The following is a 22775-nucleotide window of genomic DNA, read 5'->3' on the forward strand; positions in this document are numbered from 1 at the left end:
TCGCTCTTAAAATTCAGCGCACTTAAACTGTTCTGCAAGGGTTTATGAATGTTTAAAAATTGCTTTGTTGGTCCCCGAAGTAATTTGACAAGTCTGTCAGCTATTGATTAAAAAAAAAGAAACTACCTGGAATTATTCAAGGATTGGGATGACTTGGGGAATTAGATAGAAAGTGTAAGAGAGCAGGGAGGGGCGTTATTCCAAATGCGAAAGGAAGTAAGATGTTGGAGAGCAAATATGTTCTAGAAATGCTTTCTGAAAAATCCATTATGGCTGTGAAATTAACTTGAAATGAGATGCTCATCAAGGGTCTTCTTGAGGGTGAGGTGGATGGGCTGGTTCTGTTCATGTACTGTCCTCGGAATGGACCCAATGCGCAGTTAAAACTATGGCATTTGCTCCCCCAGGAGGCAGTGATGGCCAACCACTTGGATGGCTTTAGGATTGGACCCTCGGCCTCATCCTGCAGGCTCTTCTTAGGTTCTTATGTTCTCATGACCGGTTCTGAAGAGGCAGCTGCCACCCTTCTGGGCCAAAGGAAGGAGCCCCCTTGTGCTCCTATAAGACAGCTAAGTGACAGGAAAAAGGAGGATGGTGATAAAATGATGCGATACAGTAATAGCACGGGTGGAGTTTTTCTCCGTCAGTGGGGTGGGGAGAATTGACCAGTGAAAGGAGCTGCAGGGAATTCAGGAGCAGACCAAAGGGTTTCTTCCACTGTTCTTAATGGGCCTAAGGAACTCACTGCCACAATATACAGTCATACCTCAGGTTAAATATGCTTCAGGTTGAGCATTTTCAAGTTACGCTCCATGGCGACCTGGAAGTAACGGAACGCGTTACTTCTGGGTTTCGCTGCTCGCGCATGCACAGACGCTCAAAATGACGTCGCACACATGCGTGGAAGCGGCGAATCACACACGTGCAGATGCGGGTTGTGTTCGCTTCAGGATGCGAACAGGGCTCCAGAACAGATCCCGTTCACATCCAGAGATACCACTGTATGCATTAGTCACTATTTAAGCTTAGATGGCTGTGAAAGGCAGATGAGGCAATATTCGTGGAGGATCAGTCTCGTTGGCATCTAGCCATCAAGGCCCAGGTAGTCCAGCATTCTCATCTCACAGTGGCCAACCAGATGCAAGCAGGACTTGAGCACAAGACTAGCACTCTGTCCTCGCATGGTTTTCTGGAGCTGGCATTCAGAAGCATTGCTGCCTCGAACTTCTTGGTTTAACTCTTGAATTCTGGTTGCTGGGAAGTAGCCTACAGCGAGGCAAGACACTCACTTTTGTCCCCTGGTTGTGGGCTTCTGGGCCTGGCATTCGGAGGGTGGGGATGTCTTTGGACTGCATCCAGATGTCTTTGGACTGCGTCTTCCATTGTCATTGGCCATGCTGGCTGCTCAGCTGGGAGGACCCCAGTTTCCCTGCCCTTTCCGTCTAACCCATCTTTTGCACTTAAGGAGATGATGAGTATCTGGAGCAATTAGCAGATGCAGCCCAGTGCCTATCAACTCCGACTTAATTCAGACATCGCAAAATCCGATCTCCAAGATCAGGAACATTTCATAAGCCTTTGCATGATCCTTCTCTTGCCTCCCTCCCCTCTCTTGCAGGTTCTACCCTTCTTTTCCAGACTTGCAGTTTGCTCAGACATCCAAATGGCACTGCAGGCATCAGCTGGAAGTTGCTTGCAAGCCATAGTTTACAAACCAAAGCTCTGGCTTGGTTGCAGCTTCTGGCTGGCAGATTTATTTGATTCTGACGAACTTTGGTTATTTGCTTATTCTTCTGTCCTGAACTCTTGGTGTTTGATGCTGGAGTTACCAGTAGCATCTAGGCACTGTCTAAAGACACATGTAGGCAGCTTGCCTTTCAGCAAAGTTGCTGCATCGTGTTCTCTCAGTTTGTAGTCCTTGCCTAATACTGGCCTCCTTTGCAGGGACTTTGTGAAGATAGTTGCGATAATTCCAGGGCCTTCCATAGCGTGCTGTGTCACGGAACCGCTTGTGTGATGTGTTTGGATATTTGCAAGTTACTTCGGCCTCCTAGAAGCCTTTATCTGTTCAACTGCAATGAGTTTGCCTGTTGTGTTCCTGTGTGATTTTCTGTTCTTCCAACTGTGCCGTCTTCTCCTTGGGGATTCAGCTGTGCCTCTCTTGCATCCAAGTGACAGGTTGAATGCACAGATGCTTCTTAACTTCCCAACCTGAGATGGGGCTACCCTTTGCACCTCTTCACAAGTTGTTCTTGGTTTGCTTCCATCCAGCTGGATGAACTTTTTTCAATGCAGGAAACTGCTGCTGTTGCTGCTTTGGACCTCAGCAGTAGTGTGCCATGGCACTTGGAAGGTTATGGGGCAGTAAATGGAGCAGGTGGTCTTCCTTTCACCTCAGCTTCTACCTGATGCTTTGGAGGTGGCAGAGATTGACTTCTGCACCCTGAGCAGGTGTTCTGCCACTGAACTGTGGCCTTCTCCCAACTTTGTGGCTTCTGAGATTTCCTTAGGGCCATGCAGACTTCCCACCGGTCACTTTTTTCGCACCCGCTGAGCTCTGTAGCAATGTTTGCAAAGAGGGAAGAGTCACAAAACATCGGTAGGACAGGGAATGGTATGCAGAAGTGGAGCAATGCCTGGAAGGTGCGTTGCATTTAGCAAGTGAACAAACACGGAGAGTTTCACGCCAAAGGGCCTACGTCTTGTCTTTGGACAGTGGGGTCACCACACACTGCATTGCAGGCTACTTCCTTCGCTTCCTGCTCTTTTGCCACAGATGGGATGGCTAAGGACACCAGGTGGGGTGTCTTCTGACCTCTGCTGACATCCACTGAGGTGGATGAGCCGATTCCCCCTCCCCAACTTGGGGGCTCTCTTGCACTGTCTGAAGCAACATTTCTCTGATTTTCCAAATCAAAACATTTTCTTTGCATGCCTGCAAATATTTTATTTTTAAAGCAGAGCAGAGAGGAAGTACAATCGGCCCTCTGTGGAGCATCCCTCCCCATCTCAGTTTCCACCTGACTCACTGCGTTGAGCCGAGCCCTGCTGAGTCAGGCCAAAGGCCCAAATAACTCAGCATCCTGTTTCCCCGCAGTGACCAGCCAGGTGATGTGAGCGCAATAGCCCTCTCCTGCTTTTCTTTCCCCAACAGCTGTTATTTAAAGGTGGACTGCCCCTGAATCTGGAGCTTCCCCATAGCCATCAATAGGCACCAGTAGCCCTCTCTTCCTCCATGCCTTTAATTTGATACTAGGGAATTAAATATTTAAAAACTGCCAATATCATAATGTTGTACTACGAGTCAATGGTGCTGTGTTCGATTCTAGACACCTCGCCTCAAAAACGATATTGTTGAGTTGGAAAAGGTTCAGAAAGGGGATGGAGGGACTCCCCTATGAGAAAAGGTTGCAGCCTTTGGTAATTTTTAGATTGAATAAAAGGCAAGTAAGAGATTACATGATAGACATTCGTAAGACTCCACAGGGCGTGGAGAAAGTGGATAGTGAAAAGGTTTCTCCCACTCTTGTAACACTTGGACTCGTGGAAGATTCAGGACAGGCGAAAGAAAGTCCTTCTTAATGCAGAAAGTCCTTCTTAATGGCTACTAGCCAGGGTTTACGGAAGGGGAGAGATGCACAGTAGTTTATACCTTAGCATTTTAAACCAGAAAGTTATATGGAACTCCCTGCCTATTGATATTAGGCAGGTGCCATCGTTATACTGTTTTCAGACCCTGTCAAAAACTGTTTTGTTTAGGCAAGGTGACCCATACATGTAAAAACCATTTGTTTTTAAAAATGTTTTTGTTTTATCTCTATTTTGGTATTATTTTGTCTCCTGTTTTTAAAAGTCTTATTTTATTGCTATTTTGTAATGAATATTTTATGGAAACAGAAATTTATTATTATTAAACAGTATACAAGGCCTGTGATATAAATAAGGATGTACCCCTCCCACTTCCCCAGTCAAGAAAGACCTGAAAGCTGAGCCTTCTCTGAATCGGAGGTTGGAGGCAGTGATGCCCCTGATTGCTGGAATCTGCAGGCAGGAGAATGTTGCTCTTGTGGTTAGATCCTGCTCCCTGGTTTTCCACTGACATCTGGCTGACTACTGTGAGAGCAGGATGCTGACCCAACAGGCTCTTCTTGCATTCTTACAGTACTACTGAACTTAAAAAAAACAGCCACCCAACCCCACACTTAAATAAATAAATGCAAATTGGGAGAGGCGGGGGGACTTGAGAGGATACCCACAAGCCCCACACCAGGGACCCCAGAGCAAGACAGGCAGCTGGTAACCTCAGAAGTGGAGGAGATCCCTGGGAGTTCCTAGGCCATCTTCTCTGATGCTAAAGTATGCAGATCTCATTGATTTGGATACCGTAATCCAGTCGTGGAGGGTTTTTTTTGTTTGTTTGTCTTAGTATTTGCTGTGCTGGCTTATTGGTGGCCCACAGAAATAAAGGGCAGGAACTCCCCACCCACCCAAAGAAAGGCATGGAAGGTGAGTGAGAGGCTTCAGATCTAATCCAGCGCATCCCTCTGAAAGTTTGCATTCCAGTTTGCATTTCCTCCCTCTCCAAAGCGTAACACGTGGGGTGTATTAATACTGCTAATTGATGTGCATGCGCAAACAGCTGTCCCAGTTTAGGAATCGGCAGCCCTTCTCCAGACAAGCAGCCTTTCAGCATCGAACATGGACCCTTTCTCGCTGGCCCCTCACATCCCCAGTGTGCGCACAGCTGTTGGGTGGGACACGGCGCCAGGAGACTTGGGGAAGCGCAGGGCACTGGCAATCAAATTAGGAATGTGAGGTGTGTGTGTGTGAGCTAAGAGCAGACCCCCAAGGTGTGAGCGGGCTCCACCAGCAGACTGGCAGGAAGCTCAGCCTGGAGGCCTGCCGCACAGAGAGATGGCGTAATTAGCTGCTCCTGAGGCCCCTGCGGCCAAAGATGTGCCTGGTTAATTCCAATCAATATGGGGTCTTCCAGCTTCCCTCACCTGTGCGACTCAGGGCTGTGAGAAACTCTCAGCTCTGCTCACCTTCTGGGCTGGTTGCGTTCCCTGCTTCAGCCTCCTCTCAATGCTTAAGAGCAGGGGTAGGCAAACTAAGGCCCGGGGGCCGGATCCGGCCCAATTGCCTTCTAAATCCGGCCCGTGGACGGTCCGGGAATCAGTGTGTTATTACATGAGGAGAATGTGTCCTTTTATTTAAAATGCATCTCTGGGTTATTTATGGGGCATAGGAATTTGTTCATCTCCCCCCCCCCCCAAAAAAATATAGTCTGGCCACCCAGTGGACAGTGGACCGGCCCCCTGTTGAAAAAGTTTACTGACCCTTGCTTAAGAGTGCCAGAAGAGGCCTGTCGGTTTAGGCCAAGGGCTCATCGAGCCCAATGTCCCGCTTTCCACAGTGGTCAAAGAGATACTATTATCAGTTGTCATGTTTTGGTATGTTTACACCCCATGTTTCCTACAAGGAGCTCAAGGTAGTGCACACACTGCTCCCCCCTCCTCATTTCACCCCTCCCCAACAACAACAACCCTGTGAGGTAGGCTAAGCTGAGAGACTGCCCCAAGTGTGGATTTGAACCCTGACCTCTCCCACATCCCGGTCCAACACCCTAACCACTACCCCCTCCCCACTGAGCCTCAACCTTCCTTTTCTTCCTGACTTCTCTACAGAGTGCTCTGCGTCCACAACTTCCTGTCCTTGCCCCTGCAATAACAGATGCACAGTAGCACATAGATAACATGCTGCCAAAACGCAACCTTGGAGCAGTTCTCATTCATTGCCTCTATCACAGCGCTTCTGTGGTGGGGTGGCTGCATTTTACCAGCACGCAAGTGAGCAGGAGCGCACCTGGAGGAACCTTACTGCAAAAAGAGCCTTATTGTGTCAATGTCGAGATGACCACAGAGCGGTGGGATGGGGAGAGTCCGAAAGCAAAGGCCTTTCTGCAGCCTCAGTTTTTCCTTTGCAGTTCTAAGAGTCGGTTTCGCAAGACACATTTTTGGCTCCTTCTCTCCCCCAAACTTTTGGCACCCCAGCTGTGTTCAAGGCCTGTCAGGCTGAACACTGGCTGAAGCTTCCACCTTGCGTGGGAAAAGTGGAGATAAAAATGCTTGTCTGTGCCACTTTTGCTCCGTTAAACCCCTGAGAGTTCCCTTCTCCCTGGAAAGATGGCAGCAGCTTACTTTGTGTAGTGTCAATCTCTTCCCAGATGTTTCTGCATTGAGTCTGGGGCCCTTCTCCTGCTGTTTTTGCCTCACGTGGTATTCCAGGGTAGACTGCCTCTGAAGAAAGGGGTTCCATTGGGCTGTCATGGCTGATAGACATTACCCTCCAGCCCAGCCTTCAGCCCAGGGGCTGTTGCTTTTCTGAATCGTAACTGCCAAGCCATAAATCCTGTTCATTAGCCTGATTTCACAAGACACATGTAGCGGATGAGTAGCTCTCTGAAAGATCTTCCATGACTCCTGCCCCTCTGCCCTCACCCTTGTCTTCCCGGCAGCCTTGTGGCCTAATTTGATTGGAGCAGGGTGTCTGCATTTCAGCCCTCTAAAGAGGTCTCCAAGCATTGTGGATTTTATAGTTCTTCACCGCTGATCTGGAAGCTTGGTTTCTTTAGACGCAAGCCCAAAACTGGACAAACGACAAACCTAGCTGAGATGTATAGCCTCTCTCAATGTCCAGCAGCCGAGACTGAGTGAGCACACGGCAACTGGGAGCTTTGGAACTCTCTGCCTCTTGAGATGAAGCAGGCACCTTCACTGTACCCTTTACAGCACCTGCTAAAAACAGTTTTGTTAGACAAACCTACCCAGGTGTTCAGAAAGTTAGTGCACGTCTTAATCTGTTTTTCGTCTATCGTTGTTTTAACTTTTGAAATGTCTGAAGTTATTGCTGTTAATTTTTCGTAGTGGTACTTTTATTGTTTCATCTTTTCGTAAACTGCTTTAAGGCTTTTTACAATCAAGCAGTGTATAAATTGTAGGGACGCAGGTGGCGCTGTGGGTTAAAACACTGAACCTAGGACTTGCCGATCGTAAGGTCGGCGGTTCGAATCCCCGCGATGGGGTGAGCTCCCGTTGCTTGGTCCCTGCTCCTGCCAACCTAGCAGTTCAAAAGCACATCAAAGTGCAAGCAGATAAATAGGTACCGCTCTGGCAGGAAGGTAAACGGCGTTTCCATCCGCTGCTCTGGTTCGCCAGAAGTGGCTTAGTCCTGCTGGACACATGACCCGGAAGCTGTACGCCAGCTCCCTCGGCCAGTAAAGCGAGATGAGCGCCGCAACCCCAGAGTTGGCCACGACTGGACCTAACAGTCAGGGGTCCCTTTACCTTTATGTATGTACCTATGTACATAGGATGCTAGCATTGAATTGGCCCATTCTGACAAGTCCCTAGTCCAGGGGCATTCTAAGTTGGTGTGTGCACCTGTCCTACCTAGAACAGCTAGTAACTTTCTTTCTCCAGCTGGCAGCCCCTGTGGAGCAGAGAGCAAGGGGCCTCTAATAGTATCAGAACAAGCTAACTTCTGGGTCAGACTAAATTTACACTTAGTCCAGCCCTCCTCAGGTGCCCATGGAAAGCCTGGCCTGAGTGCAACACCAACTCTCCCCACCTGTGATGGGGACGGGCATTCAGACTGCCTTTGACAGAGGAAGTAGGATCAAGGGGATGCAGTTGCTCACCTGCAAAGAAAGGTTTTCATTCTGGAGGGCAAGAAAGAGGTGATACGATAGAAGTTGGAAGTACTGTTTTTGGGGGACAGGAGGCGGGCAGGTGTGGGGGACTCCCTGGTCCTAAATGGGGTAACTGTGACCCTGAAGGACCAGGTGTGCAGCCTGGGAGTCATTCTGGACTCACAGCTGTCCATGGAGGTGCAGGTCAATTCTGTGTCCAGGGCAGCTGTCTATCAGCTCCATCTGGTACGCAGGCTGAGACCCTCCCTGCCCGCAGACTGTCTCGCTAGAGTGGTGCAGGCTCTGGGTATCTCTCACTTGGACTACTGCAATGCGCTCTATGTGGGGCTACCTTTGAAGGTGACCCGGAAACTACAACTAATCCAGAATTCGGCAGCTAGACTGGTGACTGGGAGCGGCCGCCGAGACCACATCACACTGGTCTTGAAATACCTACACTGGCTCCCAGTATGTTTCCGAGCACAATTCAAAGTGTTGGTGCTGACCTTTAAAGCCCTAAAAGGCCTCGGTCCAGTATATCTGAAGGTGCGTCTCCACCCCCATCATTCTACCCGGACGCTGAGGTCCAGCGCCGAGGGCCTTCTGGCGGTTCCCTCCCTGCGAGAAGCCAAGTTACAGGGAACCAGGCAGAAGGCCTTCTCAGTGGTGGCGCCCTCCCTGTGGAATGCCCTCCCACCAGATGCCAAAGAGAACAACAACTACCAGACTTTTAGAAGACATCTGAAGGAAGCCCTGTTTAGGGAATCTTTTAAAGTTTGATTCATTACTGTATTTTAATATATTGTTGGAAGCCACCCAGAGTGGCTGGGGAAGCCCAGCCAGATGGGCGGGGTATAAATAATAAATTAATATTATATTATTATTATTATTATTCAGGATGGATAAAAGAAAGTATTTACTCAGCGCATAGTTTAACTATGGAACTCACTTCCAAAGGAGGCAGTGATGGTCACCAAAAGCAACTGGACAGTTTGATGGAGGAGAGGGCTTTCGATGGCTGCAAGCCACAACAGCTTGGAGGCAGCAAGGCTTCTGAATACCAGGTGCGAGAAGGAGGAGAGAGGATTGCTCTTGTGCGCAGGTCATGCCTGCAGGTTTCTCATTGGTTGACCATCATGAGAAGAGGATGCTGGACTGGATGAACCCGTGGTCTGATCCAGCAGGCTCTGCTTATGCTCTTATCCACAGGAATACTGGTTTAAACCCTGTGCTCCCACACAGTTGGCAGGTATTAGCATCCATCTTTTGAAAGAGCATGCGGAATTGTTTGCTGAGAGAGAGAGGGAGAGGGCAACCAGGTCATTTCACAGCAACCCATGAAGGTCGCAACTAAGCGGTCTCCTGAGACCTGAGCAGGATGCATCCCACCACTTCTTTCTGGTCTCTGGGTTCAGGTAGAGTCATCTATCAAGAGCGAACCTTTGAAGGAAGTCAGAGAGAAGAACGGATGTGTCAGGAGGGGGCTGAGTGATTGATTTGCTGGGAAAGACTCCAGCCTTTGGAGGGATGGATGTTTCTAGGTTATGACGGAGCCCTTTCCTTTTATGAGTAATCATGAAGGATTGGGGAAGGGCTGTTGCAGGCAGGCCAGAGGCTTTGGACCATAGAATTGCAGAGTTGGTGGGGACCTCAAGGGTCCTCTAGTCAACCCCCTGCAAATGCAGGAATCTGAGCTGAAGGATCGCCGTGATGGTGCTCTGCACATGTCCAGAAGACTGGTCTTATACTTTTTGAAGTAATACATTCATTGTGAGAACAGATAGATAGATAGATAGATAGATAGATAGATAGATAGATAGATAGATAGATAGATAGATGATAGATAGATAGATAGATATAGATAGATAGTGTAATGGCTTTAGGGGTTGCTTGTGCGTAAGTTACCGCCGCTCTGGGCTAGGTTGCCTGGTTAAACCGTTTCTGTCTGGACAGCCATCCACTCCGTGGCTGTTCAGTCGCTAGCAGAATCCGTCAGTGGGCGTTTCTTGAACCTCTTCCAGCAAAGAAGTTCTTTGACGCCCAGTCGCCGCCTACTTTCCCTGCGCGGAAGTCTTCTGCGCAGGGTGGGTGTGGGCAGCGGAGGACCTGTGCTCTCCTCGCTGGTCTCCTGCAAAGAGTCCTGGAGCCTCCTCTCTGCTTCCCCCATTGGCCCCCTCTATCCCTGGTGTTGCGCTGATTTTCTTCCCCAGCCGGAGACCTGCCTCTCTCCCTGCTTGGCCCCTCTCCAGCATCGCTGTGGAGCCTCGCCTCCTCCTCTAGTTCCGATGGCAGTTCCCTGACAGATAGATAGATAGATAGATATAGATAGATATAGATGATATAGATATAGATATATAAATATATAGATATATATAAATAAATTTTTATTTAAACTCCGCCCTTCCCGGTTCAGAAAACCGGGCTCAGGCCGGCTAACAACAAATTTAAAACACTTAATTGATGCAACAAAAAACAGCATAAAATACACTATAAAACGTGAATAACAATAAATTCAGAATTCAAAAATCAATTGAGGGGGGAAATCCATCCAATAAACATTAGATGATCACCAGGGCTAGCTGGCTAAATTAGTCCTACTTAGGCGAGGAGACCAGGGGAGAATTAGCTGTGGGATCCCAGAGTGGGGAATCTTCATAAAAAGGGGAGGGAATGAAGGGGAATAAAAGATCAGGCTAAGTTCAGATTGAAAGCCAGGCAGAATAGCTCTGTCTTACAGGCCCTGCAGAAGGAAGTGAAATCCTGCAGGGCCCTGGTCTCCTGGGACAGAGCATTCCACCAGGTCGGAGCCATCACTGAGAAGGCCCTGGCCCTGGTGGGGGATAATCTGGCTTCATTAGGGCCCGGGACCTCTAAGCTATGGTTATTCATGGACCTTAATGTCACTTTGGCTATATAAACTGTAGAATCATACAATTGTAGATTTGGAATGTAACCCCAAAGGGCATTTCGTTCAGCCCCCTGCAATGCAGGAATCATAGCTAAAGAACCACTGGCAGGTGGCCGTCCAAGCTCTGCTTAAACGCCTCCCGTCAGCCCACCACCTTGCTGCACAAGGCCACAATCCTGCACCCGCTTCCTCCTGAGTACACATGGGTAGGACTGTGCTGCGATGCTTTCCTGACCACTGGCTGGCAACCTCCGCTCCTCCATGAGCTGAACACGTGGGGGGGGGGATGCTCTGCTTTTTCATTTCTGGAAGATTCTGGGTCACTCATTAAGCCCTAGGGAATTGTTGGTGCCAGCACCAGGGGAAGTGGGGGACATCGCTTCTGTAGCTGCGAGGAAGGAGCAGGTCAGGTTGCATCTTGGAGACTTAAAGAGCTGGTAGCAAAATTAGAGGGCATAAACCATTCATCCAATCAGCCCTTCAGTTGGCTGGAGCATTGGGCTAGGCTCTCACTTGAACCGCTCAGTGTATGCAGTTTCCAGTTACAGTCGCAAGCAAACGGCATTGTTAGCAAGCATATAGCAAGTAACTGCCCTATGTTGCCTAGGACACACCTACCTACGGGACCGCTTCCCCCCTCTCCTGGTATGCCTCAGGAGGACCTTAAGGTCCACAACTGACAACACTTTGGAGGTCCCAAGTCGCAAGAGGGTTGGATTGGTCTCAGCCAGGGCCTTTTCAGTACTGGCCCCAACTTGGTGGAACGCTCTGTCACAAGAGACCAGGGCCCTGCGGGATTTGACATCTTTCTGCAAGGCCTGCAAGGCAGACCTGTTCCGCCTGGCCTTCGGTTTGGACTCAGTCTGACCCTTATGTTTCCCTCCCCTTATGGTCTTGATTTATCGGCTACTTTTAAAATGAGGCTACATTTTAAATTGTATTTTAACCTGTATTTTTAATTGGGTGTTTCCCCCCCCCATTATGTTTTTATTGTAATTTTACTGGTGTTAGTCACCCTGAGCCCAGCTCTGGCAGGGGAGGGCAGGGTATTAATAATAATAATAATAATAATAATAATAATAATAATAATAATTGTTATTATTATTGTTATTATTATAGCATGGGTAGGCAGACCAAGGCCCGGGGGCTGGATCCGGCCCAAACGCCCTCTAAATCCGGCCTCCGGGCAGTCCGGCAACCAGAGTGTTTTTACATGAGTAGAATGTGTGCTTTTATTTAAAATTCATCTCTGGGTTATTTGTGGGGCATAGGAATTCGCTCATTATTCCCCCCCCAAAAAAAATAGTCTGGCCCCCACAAAGTCTGAGGGACAGTGGACCGGCCCCCTGCTGAAAAAGTTTGCTGACCTCTGCTCTAGAGCTAGGAAATAGGACCCTTCCATGAAGCCCAGATAAAGCCCCCCTCCCTTCACTTTGGAGGATTACTTATTTATTTATTTAATCATTGTTACAGTTTATTAAATTTATATAACACTAGACTTTCATTGGAGTAGGAATAATAATAGTAGTAGTAGTAGTAATAATAATAATAATAATAATAATAATAATAATAATAATAATAAATTAATTAATTAATTAATTAATTATAATCCGCCTATCTGGCTGGGTTTCCCCAGCCCCCATTCTGGGCGGCTTCCAACAAAACATTAAAATTAAAATACTGTAATGCACCAAACATTAAAAGCTTCCCTAAACAGGGCTGCCTTCAGATGTCTTTTAAAGATAGGATAGCCGCTTATTTCCTTCATATCTGGTGGGAGGGAGTTCCACAGGGCGAGTGCCACCACCGAGAAGGCCCTCTGCCTGGTTCCCTGTAACTTGGCTTCTCGCAGTGAGCAAACTGCCAGAAGGCCCTCGGAGCTGGACCTCAGTGTCCGGGCAGAATGATGGGGGTGGAGACGCTCCTTCAGGTATACAGGACCGAGGCCGTTTAGGGCTTTAAAGGTCAGCACCCACACTTTGAATTGTGCTCGGAAACGTACTGGAGGTTTTGACATGGAGGTTGGGTGGCCACCTGTTAGTGATTCCTTATCTGCATTGCAGGGGTTGGACTGGACGACTCTTTGGGGGTCCTAAGTCTACAACTGGATGATCTGGTTGGCCATTGTGAGAACAGGATCCTGGGCGAGGTGCGCCACGGGCATGATCCAGCAGCCAGGCTCTTCTTACATCTATCTGCTTTTGGGGAGATCTCTTTGGACCACCAATTTGACACCACCTCACCACTTGTCCCAGGCCCTGAACTGCGGGGTCCATGGCACCGCTCCTCCGCGTTCCTCACAGTGCGCAGCGGGTGCTCATTTGCTTGCTCACAAGCGCACGGATGTTGACATTTTCGGCAGCTGTGGCTCCCTTCCCCAGCTACAGAGCAGCCAATCAGCAGCCGCGGGAGCCAGATCAAGCTCAAAGCTCACAGTGTGTGTTTGTGTGCCTCTGCTGCTTTGGCGATGCTGAGCGGGGGCCAGAGGAGGGGAAAGGAGGTGGGATGGGCGAGGAGGGGGGAACCAGGTGGTTGGGAGCAGTGGGAGAGACGCCCCCCCCCGTTCAGTTTTCCCCTTTCTCAAGCTTTTTCGGCACAGAGAAGGAGGTGCCCAGCTCTCGCCTGACTTCTCCCGCAGCAGATGTTCCATGCCAGGCCACAGCTGCGAGGCGGTGATGGGGCAGCGATGGAAGTCCATTTTGGTGAGGCGAGGGGAGGGGAGGGGGGGACAGGACTGATCTCTGTTCCGGAGAAAGCAGTATCCCCAAAAGCTTAACCCCTTTGCGCCTCTCCTGCAACGGCCTTTTGGAGCTTTGGTAGCTGCCTGCACGGACACTAACAGCAGATGTTCCCTGGGGTTTTTCAGGCAGGGGATTTTAGAAATTGGGTCCTGGGACCTTCTATAGGCAAAGCACGGGCTCTGCCACTGAGCTGTAGCCTTCCAGGGAATTTCAGATAGGTTGGTCTTTGCCAGCCCTTCCCCAGACTTGCTGAGAATTGAATGGGGGGGGGACCTTCCACACACAAAGCGTCAGCTCCCGGTGTCTGAGCTGCAGCCCCATTTCCTTTCCCCTAACTGTCAGCCTTTAAACTGTAGGCTCCCTGGGGCCAGGGAGCTATCTCCTTTCCCTTTTGCATGTACAATAGAGAGGCGTCACAATCCAGAATGGTGTAGTGGTTAGCATTTCTGACTAGGACATGGGAGACAGGTTCAAATTACTCTTGGGCCGTGAAGTTCGCTGGCTTCTCAGCCCAGCCTACCTCGCAGGGTGGTTGTGAGAATTAAACTGAGGAGGGGGAGGACCATGTAAGCTGCCTTGAGCTCCTTGGAGGGGAAAAGGTGGGATATAAATGCAATTAATAATAGTGATAATATTCAATGATTGCTCAGTACCCAGTTTAAATAATAGAGTTGCATCATCTGATGAAGAAGCGTTGCCCGGTTTCACCCTAGGAGAGCCATACTTTAGCCCAACCTAAGAACTTGGGACGGGATGCGGGTGGTGCTGTGGGTTAAACCACTGAGCCTCTTGGGTTTGCCAATCAGAAGGTTGGTGGTTCGAATCCCCGCAACAGGGTGAGCTCCCGTTGCTCGGTCCCAGCTCCTGCCAACCTAGCAGTTCGAAAGCACGTCAAAGTGCAAGTAGATAAATAGGTACCGCTCTGGGGGGAAGGTAAACAACATTTCCGTGCGCTGCTCTGGTTCGCCAGAAGCGACTTAGTCATGCTGGCCACATGACCCAGAAGCTGTACGCCGGCTCCCGCAGCCAGTAAAGCGAGATGAGCACCGCAACCCCAGAGTCGGTCACAACTGGGCCTAATGGTCAGGGGTCCCTTTACCTTTACCTTTACCTAACATATGCCAGCTTCAGAAAAAAGGTAGGGTGGAAATGGAATGCAATGCAATAGTAGAATAGAATAGAATAGAATAGAATAGAATAGAATAGAATAGAATAGAACAGAACAGAATAGAATAGAATAGTACCGTAATTTGGGTAATAAGAAAATAGGAACGCAAATGTGATGATGGTACTTGGCGTCTTAATTTTGTGTGTATGGGACCTTCTGCATGCAAAACAGGTGTTCCACCACTGAGTTATGGCTCTTCCATAAAGTTCTGTTCTTGCCGCGTGTTCCCTTCCTCATTATGGGGTGCCTTCAACTTCCTGCATCATCCCTGGAGCCCTAATTTCAAGTTTACAACCCATTCCAATGATCCAAGGGAGGGACGAGGGGAAAACAGATGGTTGTGAAAATCTACACTGGCTTTTGTCACTATCTGCAGGGAGGTTTTCATTTATCCTGCGTCTTTGCTCCTTTCCAAGACACCCCGAGTATTTGTTTTCTTTTAAGCTGCTCTGGGACCTCAACAATGCCCATTTTGTCTGTGTTGCATTGTTGTGGCTGACTTAAAATTATTCCCATCATTGTCCAAAGAAATGAGGGGCGGGAAATGTTCTGGAGCGGCTTCCTTTCCTTGTCTGTGGGCGGGAAAGGATCACACAACTATCTTTAGTAGATTTTCATTCAAACTCAGGAATGTAAAATTATTATCATTAATAATTACCCGCCCTTTATCTTAAGGTCACGGGGCAGGTTGCAGCACTAAAACACAGCATTAGAAACTGTTTAAAACAGCCTACAATCACAAAAAAATAAGGTGTGTTCTAAAAAATATGCACTCCTCAAGTGTCAAAAGGCATTTGCGGGAAGGCGAATAATCAAGGTGCCTGACACACCTCTCTCCGGAGGGAGTTTCTACCAGCTGCTGCCGATCCTCTCAAATATGCCTTTCCTTTCCCTGAATTCCCTGCTTGATCTCGCGCGACCAAAGGTCCCATTCGGTCAGCCTTGACTATGAGCCCAAGAAAGTTAGTAGCCTGCAAACATGTTTGCTAGCCCAGTGGAGCAATGGAGTGCACACACCTTCCTTCTGCCAGAGAGGACGTAGTGCTCTTCCCTTCTCTGTGTGCTCACTCACCTGCACATACACAATTCTGGGTTACCTGTGGCTACCTGGCTAATGCTTAAATGCAAGGGTGCACCGTGAGCCACCCTAGCTTGTGACCTACCAAGCCCCACACAGCCCCACCAACTGCGTTTGGCAGCCCCTCCTACTTCGGCTTCCAAAGAGAGAAGGTGCTCTCTCAAGCCCTTAATACAGTCATACCTCGGGTTACAGCCACTTCAAGTTGCGTTTTTTCAGGTTACGCACCCGCCGAAACCCAGAAGTACCGGAACGGGTTACTTCCGGGTTTTGGCGGTCTCGCATGCACAGAAGCGCTAAATTGCACTTTGTGCATGCACAGAAGCGTCAAATTGCAACCCGCGTGTGCTGCGGGTTGTGAACGCTGCGGGTTGCGAACGTGCATCCCTCATGGATCACATTCGCAACCCGAGCATCCACTGTATAGCCAACGCATTTCATTAGATACAGTGGTGTTCAATTTTTTTTTCAAAGAGGGCCAGATTTGCTGAAGTGAAGGGCCGTGAGGGCCAACCAAAGTTGCTGAGCTTTTTTTTGAGTTAGCAGGCTTCTATTTAATGTGTTAGCAGGCTTCTATTTAAGATCTCTATTCTATTTAAAATCTCTGATCCTCAGAATCTTGGTTTACAATGGTGCTGATTGCTTGTTGCTCTTCCTTATTGCTTTTTAACCCAATCCTATTGTTTTATCTCATTTTTTTTACGCTTGTGAGCTACTTTGGGGACCTGTATGGGTGGGAAGGGCTGTAGATGAGGGAAGGTCGCTGGTTTGAGCCCCGCTAACCTCTCCAGGTGGGGCTGGGAGAGACCCCCTGCCGGAAATCCGGGAAAGCCTGGTGGACAGTATTGAGCTACTGCCTGTCAAGGTAAACCAGGCTTCCTCAACCTCAGCCCTCCAGATGTTTTTGGCCTACAACTCCCATGATCCCTAGCTAGCAGGACCAGTGGTCAGGGATGCTGGGAACTGTAGTCTCAAAACATCTGGAGGACCGAGACTGAGGAAGCCTGGGGTAAACAATACTGAGCAGGATGGGGCCAATGGTCTGACCAGGTACAATGTACGTGTTTTTGTGTTTTGGTATTGTAAACTGACCCTTGGATGATGGGCAGTATAGAAATTTGATAAATAAATAGTGACACAGGTTGTTACATTCCTAAATACAATCCAGGTGTGCTGTTGGTCCAATCTGACACTTCTTTTTTCAAGGGCTATTGTGAAAAGCGGTGCTTGGTCCTTTCCGTGGTGCTGGGAGAGTGTGGCTCTGATCCTCACTGTTCTTGCCTTCCTCTCCCTCCAGATCCCATCTAATGCCCAGGCTGAAGGAATCTCGCTCGCACGAGTCACTGCTCAGTCCAAGTAGCGCTGTGGAGGCCCTGGATCTCAGCATGGAGGAAGAAGTGGTCATTAAGCCTGTTCATAGCAGCATCCTGGGGCAGGATTTCTGCTTCGAGGTAAGGCGCACCCATGGACATCCAGGAAGGCTGCTGGCTGGATGCCCTGCTTTCGGGGTGGGTGGGTGTGCACTCCTGAGAGTTTGACCCCTGTGGGAAGCGGGAGGTTGGACTCAGCGGACCTTTGGCCTGACCCAACAGGGTTGCTTTTATGTTCATTTTGAGCCATGACAATCACTTATGTATTGCTTATGTTTTATCACGGGGGTGGGGGGGTTGTACCCCACTTTCCATCTGAAAAGCCTGCCTGGGCAGCTTTGCATAGAATCAGAACGAGACAGTCCCTGCCCTCACAGACTTGTACATTTCCCTTAAGCAACGGGAGCTCACCCCGTCGTGGGGATTCGAACCGCCGACCTTCCGATCGGTAAGTCCTAGGCTCTGTGGTTTAACCCACAGCACCACCCGCGTCCCCAGTTGATGGTCTTACACTCAAGGAAAAGCATCAGGAATGGACAAAATTGAACTGACGTCCTGGAAAACAACCTCATGGGGAGGAACAGCAAAGTTAACCTGACACACCAAAGGCATCTGGGCAGGATGGGAGTGGCAGGAATTGTTCCGAGGATCGGCAAGAGTGGGGCTGGAGGGACATCTTGCTGCTGCGCTTTCCCTGCCTTGAGGGCAGAGACGTGATCCTCTCACACCAGGGTGAAATTGGGTGCCTGTCTTCGACATGTGCCCTTTGACCCCCAAGACTGAGCCAGGTGGAGAAATGGTCTGATGCGAGGCCATAGCTCAATGTTTGATCATCAGGCTTGCTTGCAGAAGGCCCTGCGTTCAACCACCAGCATCTCCAGGTAGGCTGCTGCTGCCTGTCAGTGCAGGCAGTGTAGGCCTAGATGGGCCAGTGGTCTGATTCAGTATGGTGAAGGAATGTAGAGGGACAGAGAATCTGCTTTGCATACAGAAGGTCCCAGGTTCAAGCCCTGGCATCTCTTTGATTGCGCATGCAACACCGGGAGGGCGCAGGCAGTCTGACTGTTTGGCTCAAAGTGCGTGTTTGGGGCTGCGTGGGGGCGGGGGAGCTTTGTGGTGATGGGAGGGTGCAGTGAGCAGAACTCTTTTCCGAGGTAAGGTCCAGTTGCAGAGCTTTGTCGCACTGCACCTTCCGCTGTCCTCCGAACTTTGCAAAACGCATCCATGCAGATGCCTCCATTTGCATAATTTATCTGGGTTGCAGAAACTGTGTGCAGGATTTCTGCCTGCTCTTTCCATCCACAAGCTTGCCCTGACTTATGAGGACACACAGCAGCCTCCAGCCTTCCCTCCCATCACTCCCGGCCTCCTGCTGCCCCATGCCACCTCCAGAGGTGAGCGCATTGCTCCACAGGAAGACAGGAAGTCAAACATTGATCCCTCTGTCTGTTTTGCTTACACTGGCTGGAAGCAATAGCTCTCCAGCGTTTCAGAACAGTCTTTACCCAGCCCTAACTGGAGATGCAGGGAGGCGGGTGGCGCTGTGGGTTAAACCACAGAGCCTAGGACTTGCCGATCAGAAGGTCGGCAGTTCAAATCCCTGCGAGCTCCCGTTGCTCGGTCCCTGCTCCTGCCAACCTAGCAGTTCAAAAGCACATCAAAGTGCAAGTAGATAAATAGGTACCGCTCCGGCGGGAAGGTAAACGGCGTTTCCGTGTGCTGCTCTGGTTCGCCAGAAGCGGCTTAGTCATGCTGGCCACATGACCTGGAAGCTGTACACCGGCTCCCTCGGCCAGCAAAGCGAGATGAGCGCCGCAACCCCAGAGTCGGCCACGACTGGACCTAATGGTCAGGAGTCCCTTTACCTTTGCCTACCTGGAGATGCCAGTGGGGAATTGTACCTTGGGGCCCTTCTGCATTAAAAGCATCTTCTGTATACCATTCAGCTATGGTTGTCACCCACAAAATGGACCAACATTTGAGCCCTTGTGCTTCCAAGTAACAGGCTGATGTAGCAGCATCCAATGAAGTTGCCTCCTCCCACCAGTACTATTTTTCTAGAAAAAGAGGTGGTGGAACTCATCTTTACCGCCTCCTTTGTTTTCTTACAATGGCAATGGTGCTCACCTGAGAGGTGCCGGAACTGATTTCCATTGAGTTACGGCTGAAAAACCCTGCCTTCCTTCCACCAAGACGAGCCCTTGACCTATCTGGGTCTCCTGGGTCGCAGGCAGGGGTCTTTCCCAGAGCTGGGGATTACACCGGGTTCCTTCTGCATGCCAAGCAGGTGCTTCGCTGCTTCGCCACAGCTCTCCCCCGCCCTGGTATCACAAGCATAATGTCACCACTGCCCTTAGCGCCTCCCTGCCTCTTGCTTCTCCATGCCACCCTCACAACTGTCCTTGAGAGAGGCTGGGCTCTGCATTTCAATAAGGCGCTTGGCTTGCAGCAGAAACACCTTCCAGACTTCCTCTCTACCTTGCTTTCGTTTCAGGCGGCAAGCAAAAATTGCAGAGTGATTTTGCCTCCTTTAGGAAGAGCCACCCACCCATGGAACAAGGATAATGAGGCAAAATGAGTTAGATTTGAGAAACTAATGATTTCCTCCCTCCTCACTGCACTAATTGAATTTTGGCCTGGCAAACTAATACCTGTATTTTTTTTAAAAACTTTATTAATAAATAAAACACACATAACAGCCTGGGCTTCATTACAGTATACATTTTATTGGGGCTTCCCCGCCCATTGCATAATGTGCCTAATCTATGTGGTGCCTGGGCATGTGAAAGAGCTTTCTCCCCTCTCCCGTGGTGCTGTTTCAGATTTTCCATTGTACACCCAAGAGTCATAGAATTGCAGAGTTGGAAGGGAACCCGAGGGTCATCTAGCCCAACCCGTGCAGGGATCAATTTATATTTCTGTTTCTCCCCCACTATTTCTTTCCCCCTGGCTTAAGTGCCACCTGCCGCATTCCCACATCAAGTTGTGATCTTAAGGGTGAATTTTTGGGCAAGGTACTATTTTCATCTCTGTATGTATTTTGTGTGTGCAGCTTCCCCTCATCTACACTTCTTTTTTGTATACTGTTGTTGGCTGGTTAGAGCATTTCTTGTGATGATAGGATGGTTTTGCCTTCGTCAAAAATATCTTACAGTATTGATGTCGGGCAAGATACAATCCACATATTTCCTTATAAACCAAATTCCAAAGCTTTTTGACTAAATCACAATCCCAATATAAGTTAAAGTGTGTATATTATTGATCAAAACCACACACACAAAAACGGTAACATTGTTGAAAACATAATGGATCAATGGATCATAGAATTGTATAATTTGAAGGGACCCCAGAGGTCATCTAGTCCAACCCGTTGCAATGCGGGAAACACAGCTAAACCACCCATGACAGATGGCCATCCGCCCACTGCTTTAAAACCTCCAAGGATGGCAAGTCCACAACTTCCCAAGAGAGTCCATTCCCTGTCGTACAACCCTTACTGTCAGAAAACTCCTCTTGATGTTTAGTTGGAATCGCCTTTCTTTTAACTTGAAGCCATGGGTTCGAGTCCTGCCCTCCACCAGCAGGAGAAAACAAGCTTGCTGCATGTGACAGCCCTTGAGATATTTGAAGATGGTGCAGAGGTTAGAGCAGTGTGGGGGCCATGTTTTTCAGGCCCGAGGGCCACATTAATTTCTGGGCAGCCTTCCTGGGGCCACCTGCCAGGGGTAGGTGGGGCCAGAGGCAATAGTGGGTGGGGCAATAGATGCCGTTTCCCTGCTAGTCACCCCTCTCTGTCCTCCATCCACAGAAGCTTTAATGGACCCAATCCAGCCAGGCATGAAAAGTTCAAAGGGGCCCATGAGGAGACTCGAGTTCCTGGTAGACAGAGCAGGAGGGCTGCATTTGGGGCCCTGGGGCCTGAGGTTCCCCACACCTGGGTTAGAGTGTCCAGCTAGGACTGGGGAGACTCAGGTCCAGGTCCACAACCCTCAGTTATGAAATCACTGCAAGACCCTCAGACATTAATTCACCCAGCCTTAATCCACCTCACAGCTCGTTTGTTCATTCATTCATTCACTGGCCACCCATTGGCCATGTGGGTTTGGGGGTCTTGTTCTCAGGTTCCCACCAGCTCTCCTTTTGTGCCAGCCTCATGATTTGCTACATCGTGACCCCAGAACCTGACTCCCCCTTCGTTAACCATCTGATCAGCTGTCTGCTTCCTTTCCCCAAGCTGGGACATGCAGTGGTTTGATATTTGATTTGATTTATTGTATTCCCGTGCCGCTATTCATTCTAAGAAATCCCAAAGTGGCTTACAAACAATAGCTAACAGTAGCATGGCAAAGCATAGCAGAACATCACAAACGCAGCATAAATCATATGGAATAATTAACAAATCATCAGTGAAGCAATTACAAGCCATAAAACAAAGCAACAACTGAAGAAATAAACTAAGCGTCAGAATTAAAGCAAAAGTCGTCTTGTATGATTGACAAATCAATACAGCATTAATAATCTATAAAACGATATTAACAACATTAACAAAATAGCAGGCAAAATGTAAGATAAGCACTGGTAAAGTTATACACACTCTGTTCAGCTCATTAAAATACACATCCAGGGAAGCAACTCCCTTCTGATGCATCCGACCAAAAGTCCATCTAGCTCTCTTATCACAAGCGTACTGGGGAGTTAATCATTCCCTGTGAGAGCAGAGCCTCTCCATCCAGAGGCATTCTACCCCTGATGCTGCAGGCAAACAACAAGAGAGAGTTGTCCCCTTTATTCCTTCCTTCTGAGCTTCCTAGAAGCACCTGGCTGGTTGTTGCTGGACCCTATGAATTGTGCTTCAATACATTAGGGCAGTTCTGAGTTGTGATGGTATAATTAGCAAGGCCATCTAGGCTCATCCACTTCTCAACATAGGACAATGTAGGTTAAGTAAACTATGTGAGTATCTGGAGTTAGCAAAATTGACGGATATAATAAGGCATAAATCTAAAACTATGGTACAGAAACGATGGGAATGCTTAAATGAATATTTACACAAACAGGGATCAAACACGAAAGTTTGGTTGTGCTTAGACTAACCTTGTGAAGAATACAGTACAGAGAATACAAAGATTAGATGGACTATGAAAGAATTTAAGGAAAGGAAGTGACTGAAGAACAGATGTAAAGGTGAAATAGATAACCAAGAGACGTGTGGTGAATGTGGTGGAAGTCTTTTATAATATTTTAACTAGGATTTAAATATTGTAATGTTTGAAGTATGAATTTGGAATAATTGATTATGAAAAGTATTTTTTCTTTTCATTTTTTTCTTGTTTCTTTCTTTTATCTTTTGCCTTTCTTCTTTTCTAGTTTGCATTCTGGAAAATTATGTAGATAAAATGTTTTTATGTATGGTTATGTATTGTTTCTATTTCTTTTTTTCTATTCATTTTTTCTGTAACATTTAGTAATTTTTAATTTTTTTTTAAGGACAATGTAGGGCAGGGTCTTACAAGGACGGCACATGGCGCAGAGATACGTGGCTCCTAAGGTTGGGTCAGCTTGCAAGAAACTCTCTCTTCTTTCCTCTCTTCCAGGTGACGACGTCATCCGGGAGCAAATGCTTTTCCTGCCGCTCTGCAGCAGAGCGGGACAAGTGGATGGAGAATCTGCGCCGTGCTGTGCACCCAAACAAGGTACCAGCTAAGCAGCAGCTTCACGCAGCACATAGTTAAACTGTAGAACTTCAGGACACAGTGGTGGTCATCAACTTGCTTGGCTTTAAAAGGGAATTGGGATTGCGGAACCTCCAGTGGCAGAGAG

The 22775-nt window shown here is 48.6% G+C and overlaps 1 protein-coding gene across 16 annotated transcripts in view; it reads left to right on the forward strand.

The window, feature by feature from the left end:
- The window catches only part of DAB2IP (DAB2 interacting protein), a 317250-nt gene that overhangs the window by 226836 nt on the left and 67639 nt on the right, over window positions 1–22775 (forward strand). For all 16 annotated transcript variants that reach the window (XM_083597217.1, XM_083597215.1, XM_083597213.1 and 13 more), the window contains 2 exons: window positions 16883–17036; window positions 22550–22648. In XM_083597217.1, coding sequence (XP_083453343.1) covers window positions 16883–17036; window positions 22550–22648 — 253 coding nt within the window. The remainder of the gene's footprint in view (window positions 1–16882; window positions 17037–22549; window positions 22649–22775) is intronic.

The sequence above is a fragment of the Podarcis filfolensis genome (genome assembly GCF_964270895.1).
Source record: "Podarcis filfolensis genome assembly, chromosome: Z".
NCBI classification, from domain to species: Eukaryota; Metazoa; Chordata; class Lepidosauria; order Squamata; family Lacertidae; genus Podarcis; species Podarcis filfolensis.